The following is a 5,729-nucleotide window of genomic DNA, read 5'->3' on the forward strand; positions in this document are numbered from 1 at the left end:
TAAGTCTGATCTTCAACGTTCACAAGCTAATCATGACACCAAACACGGACACAATAATTTGACCAGTCTCTGATCTTACTCCTACACGGTGTGTGCTTATCAGGATGGCAGCTTATACTAAGACGATAATTACACTAACCAGAGATTGATCATGAGTCCTTATTCGAGGCAGGAATTTTACAGTTTTGACCACATAAACGATTCGTACATGTACGTTCTTGTTTATTTCCTTTTTATCATAATTTAGACTTTGTTTTAACAAGATTCTCCTTTGGTAATACCTCAGGGTAATACAAACAGTGTTGTTAGTTAGCTGTTCGTACAACATAGGTCCACGTATCCTTCTTTCACGCTGTTCTTACAACATGGGTCCACGTATCCTTCTTTCACGCTGTTCTTACAACATGGGTCCACGTCTCCTTCTTTCACGCTGTTCTTACAACATGGGTCCACGTATCCTTCTTTCACGCTGTTCTTACAACATGGGTCCACGTATCCTACTTTCACTCTGTTCTTACAACATGGGTCCACGTCTCCTTCTTTCACGCTGTTCTTACAACATGGGTCCACGTATCCTTCTTTCACGCTGTTCTTACAACATGGGGCCACGTATCCTTCTTTCACGCTGTTCTTACAACATGGGTCCACGTATCCTACTTTCACGCTGTTCTTACAACATGGGTCCACGTCTCCTTCTTTCACGCTGTTCTTACAACATGGGTCCACGTATCCTTCTTTCACGCTGTTCTTACAACATGGGTCCACGTATCCTTCTTTCACGCTGTTTTTACAACATGGGTCCACGTCTCCTTCTTTCACGCTGTTCTTACAACATGGGTCCACGTCTCCTTCTTTCACGCTGTTCTTACAAAATGGGTCCACGTCTCCTTCTTTCACGCTGTTTTTACAACATGGGTCCACGTCTCCTTCTTTCACGCTGTTCTTACAACATGGGTCCACGTCTCCTTCTTTCACGCTGTTCTTACAACATGGGTCCACGTCTCCTTCTTTCACGCTGTTCTTACAACATGGGTCCACGTCTCCTTCTTTCACGCTGTTCTTACAACATGGGTCCACGTATCCTTCTTTCACGCTGTTCTTACAACATGGGTCCACGTCTCCTTCTTTCATGTTGTTTTTACAACATGGGTCCACGTATCTTTCTTTCACGCTGTTCTTACAACATGGGTCCACGTCTCCTTCTTTCATGTTGTTTTTACAACATGGGTCCACGTATCCTTCTTTCATGTTGTTTTTACAACATGGGTCCACGTCTCCTTCTTTCATGTTGTTTTTACCACATGGGTCCACGTCTCCGTCTTTCACGCTGTTCTTACACCATGGGTCCACGTCTTCTTCTTACACATTTAATATTTGCAGTGGTTTGATAATTGTATTTATAAATAAAACAAAATAAAGTAAACTGCAATTAAGTTAAGTGAATGGAAATTCAAAATAGGAATACACAAAGATAAAAGTACAGAAATTATTCCGATAGTTGTAAAGAATCAGATAGGTAGCAATAATCTAACTACGCTCTCGAAGTATGATAAATCAATTGGTAATGATTACTACTTCCTCCTCAGTAAAAGTCAAGTGATAGAACAAACATTCTTGTTACTTTTAGATACATACGATATCAAAAACATCTAACCTCTCGTCAGGCTACTTGATACATGAAATAATTATCTTGTGGTCGTAATCCGGTAATATTCTAATATCATAAACGTTTCTCATAGCGCGTTATGACAATCTTGATTTTTATATGCAATGTACTTCTTCGTGTGCTTTCGAATTGACGTTCACGATTTTATTGTTGAACAGACTAAACCTTTATTGATTCGATCTTTAATATTATATGGTTGTTTGTATTGCGAATGGAAAAATATGTAATGACCATTATTGGTGCTGCAAATAATTGATATGATACAGAAAAGTTGTTATGAAATAAATACAATGAGAAAAGTCTATTGATATACGATGTGGACGTTTATATGTACTTCTCTACTGACCAGTGGGGAAGTTCAGAAATGAGTAGGTTTGCTTGTTGTACCGGCGAAAACGTAAATTTTCAATACTGAGAATACAATGTGTATAATATATTTCCCATCAAGTGATTGTTTAAGCTAATTTTCATTGTACAGTGACATTGGTCAATAAATTCCAATTATAGCTAGACATAAGGATCGTTTTAGGGCCTAATCAAAGCTACTCCTTTGTCACTTTATTTCGAAATATTATACGCATTCGATTTTGAAATGGTGAATGTATGAACATCTAGGTTATTCTTCAAATGACAAATATTTCAATGTTTGAATTCTTGTCTTATTAGAGTAATAATAACACGAATAAATTATTCACAACTTTTAGATAAACACATACTATGATCAATATTTTAATGATCATGTTACAGCCAAATGGCGATCAGATTTTATCAATGTGTATAGTTGTTATGATTGATGTTCTGTAGACTATAATTAATTTTAAATTAGAAAATGAATATCATACTTATAATTTGCTGATATTGGTGGTAAGTCATATTTTTTTATAAAATGTACACAAACATGTAGATCTGACCTGTGTGACTACTTTAGTAAAATTATACGAATCAATTTAATTTTTTTCAATAAAACCTTTAATGGTGTACGATGACTAAAATGAATATTCAACGGTAGTTTTTTTTTTTTATGGCCAACTGAATTTGATCAAATAGATATTCTTTACACTAGTTTCTAGTAAACGACAGTGCAATTACTAAGATAAGTCATTTATAGTATGACTGGAATCAACACTTTCATTAAAAAGACTTCTATATGTAGCTTAACTCAAGCCTTTTAGGATTTTTGTAATTGGTTTATAATTTGTTACCCGTAGTCTTTTATATCCAATAATACAATATGGGTTTCGCTAAAAAAAATTAAGGTCGCACTGTATACGTACCAGCATATGTTTACTACCTTTTCGTTAGGTCCATAAAATTTTCTTCTTATATGACCAAGTAATTATAAAATTATTGGAATAGATTTACGCGATTATCTGTAACATGCATATTTGATGCATGGTTATACAATGAATTTATTACATCAGCAAATACTATAAATATGTGATCAAAACATCGATACTATTCCATGTCGTGTGTAGTATGTATGTTTCATTATGATACGTTATTTTGATTGGCGTATATCAATCTCGCGTAATTCTGAAATTAACCTTCATTTCAAATAATTAACACTACATGTATGTTTCATCATAATACGTTAATTTGATTAGCTAACAGCAATATCGCGTCATTCTGAAACCAACATTATTACCAAATGATATGTAATTTTCATGATCCACAAAAAATGCACAGGTAAATAATTATTTTTTTATAAAAATTGTGTTTTCATGATCCTATAAAAAAATATATTTATAAATATTTAATGCTTCTTTTAGTAATTTTATAGGTTTCTTACCACGATTTCCTTTATAAAGGGTTGTTGCTTTACAATGAAGATATTAAACCTAGATCAAGAGTTACAAGTCAAATTATCCGGACGCCGTCAAGAGTAGGTTCACCGTTATGGAAAATCTGTTTAACAGATGACGACAGGAATGTCCCAATCATCATAATCACAATCCCGTCCCCCATTTTCCGATTAGGATCTACAAAATAAGGTTTATCACCGATTATGTACTTAGATGAGCACAACAACAGGTGACAATTGTGAAGCGATATCTTCACACCCTTTCGGAACTCATGAGAGCCCCAGCCTGCGGGGTTCGTGTTAACCAGTCTTTAGTTTTCTAGGTTGTATTTTGTTTACTGTTATATGTTTTTAGGTCTTTTTCATTTTATTCCATTGCTTTGTCAGTTTTTTTCTACTTATGATTTTAAATATCCCTTTGTAATCTTTAGCCATTTCAAGGGAAAACATAGACTAACTGTATTTTTTTTTTTTTTTTTTTTTTTTTTTTTTATCTTAATTGCTTTTAAAAAATAAATGAAGAGCATACTATTCTTTCCAAAAAGAATACTAAAACCAAAAGCACATAACACCATGTTAGAAAAGCAGATATCAAAGTGTAAAAAGGTTAATTTTATCATTGCTTATCCCTATAAGAAACGCATTACGATCATTAATTTATATTTTGTGGTATCTTTTGATTTTGAATCATCGTAGATGATGTGCAATGATAAATTCATTATTTAATTTGCATTCAAAGTAATTACAAAGCGTAAGAAAATACTAATGAAATTGCATGTCTATAATTAAGTATTACTTAACTAGATTGCATTTTTAGTCACTCTACCTAGCGGCAATTTAAAATGCATTGCAATTGTTTACATGTAAGATGGAAGGCGTTGATAATAGTGAGTTTTTTGTTTTTCTACGTAAGAAAACGGCTGACAGAAACCTACCTCTGATTTTACGAGTTATGTACCTAAATATGGGAATAAGAATTTTAAAAAAATATTTTGAGTATGTATAACCACACATGCCAATTCGGTTATCAGATCATTAATTATAATAGAATCTTTAAATGCTCTGTAATTGAAATGATTTTGTAGGTGTTTCATTATACAATACAATATGTGTACTGGTTTGTACTGGTTTGTGTTCTCCCCTTTTGGTATCCATTGTCGGAAATGACTCCGCCATCAGTATTCATTTTATTTCCTAATGAGACATTATTGTTAATTGTTCCTTCCTATAAAAGGTCAAAATGGACTGATGAATCTGAATGTTTTCACCATTTCTGTAAATTGTAATGTAGAATCATTGATTATTGAGAGAAAGTTTCATCTATTTTTGACAACCAGTTGTACTTTTGTAATGTTTGATATAACGATTGTTAATAATAAAAATGCTCTTTTGTACAATTCATATACATAAATTAGCTTTAAAGATATTTATTTCTAGGAGTATTTGAGCTAATGCAAAAGAGTTATCGGATACGGTATTCACTAATAGTCGCTAATATCCGGTTTTTAAATCCAAACTATCTATGAAGCGACCCATTCTTTGGTTGTATGCGTTTTCTGTGTTATGATAAACATGGAACTAAGAAAACAAAAAAACAAATATATAAAGCAAAACTAATATTGAAGGTGTCACAGATTGAAGATATAACTGTTGTTCCTAGTTTTTGATAATCGTGATCACTTTTGCATCCCTGTCATGGAACTTCCACAAACAAGTCTTACATGTAGTTTGATTATCAATATTAATCTAATCGCCTACTTTCCGATGATCAAATTATTTCTAATTTCAACTGTTATATTTGTATTTGCAGACTTCAAATCCTTGTGTTATTCTAGCATTGTGGTAGTGTGTTTACATAAAGAGTCAGCGTAATATAGAATGATAATTAAATTTTCTTTCATTATTCAATTACATACAATAATGAAGTGAAGTTACATGATCACTCTAAAAGCATTATCTCTGCCTACTCTCGATCAAGTTTTATTAGGATAAATAAAAGGAGACAATGCGTAGGGCTTTTAGACTAGATTTGAATCTAGATTATTTTTCATTGTAAATTGATAAATTAAAAATTCAATATCATGTGTGATTTCAAACTATTCAGAGACTATTTTTAAATTCTGTTTGCATATCACCTTTCATCAAATACACCAAATACATATGTAATGTACTAGATTTAAAATGTATTTTTGATCATGAACTATAACGATCGAGGGATTATTTTGACTGTAAGCAGATAATTCATCAATTTTAGCGTAAATG

The 5,729-nt window shown here is 32.7% G+C and overlaps 1 protein-coding gene across 1 annotated transcript; it reads right to left on the reverse strand.

The window, feature by feature from the left end:
* Nucleotides 1-309: 309 nt before the first annotated feature.
* Nucleotides 310-1,287, reverse strand: LOC134716852 (galaxin-like). The gene has a single exon (XM_063579862.1). The coding sequence runs from the start codon at nucleotides 1,285-1,287 to the stop codon at nucleotides 310-312; it is 978 nt and encodes a 325-aa protein (XP_063435932.1).
* Nucleotides 1,288-5,729: the final 4,442 nt, after the last annotated feature.

The sequence above is a fragment of the Mytilus trossulus genome, chromosome 4 (genome assembly GCF_036588685.1).
Source record: "Mytilus trossulus isolate FHL-02 chromosome 4, PNRI_Mtr1.1.1.hap1, whole genome shotgun sequence".
NCBI lineage: Eukaryota > Metazoa > Mollusca > Bivalvia > Mytilida > Mytilidae > Mytilus > Mytilus trossulus.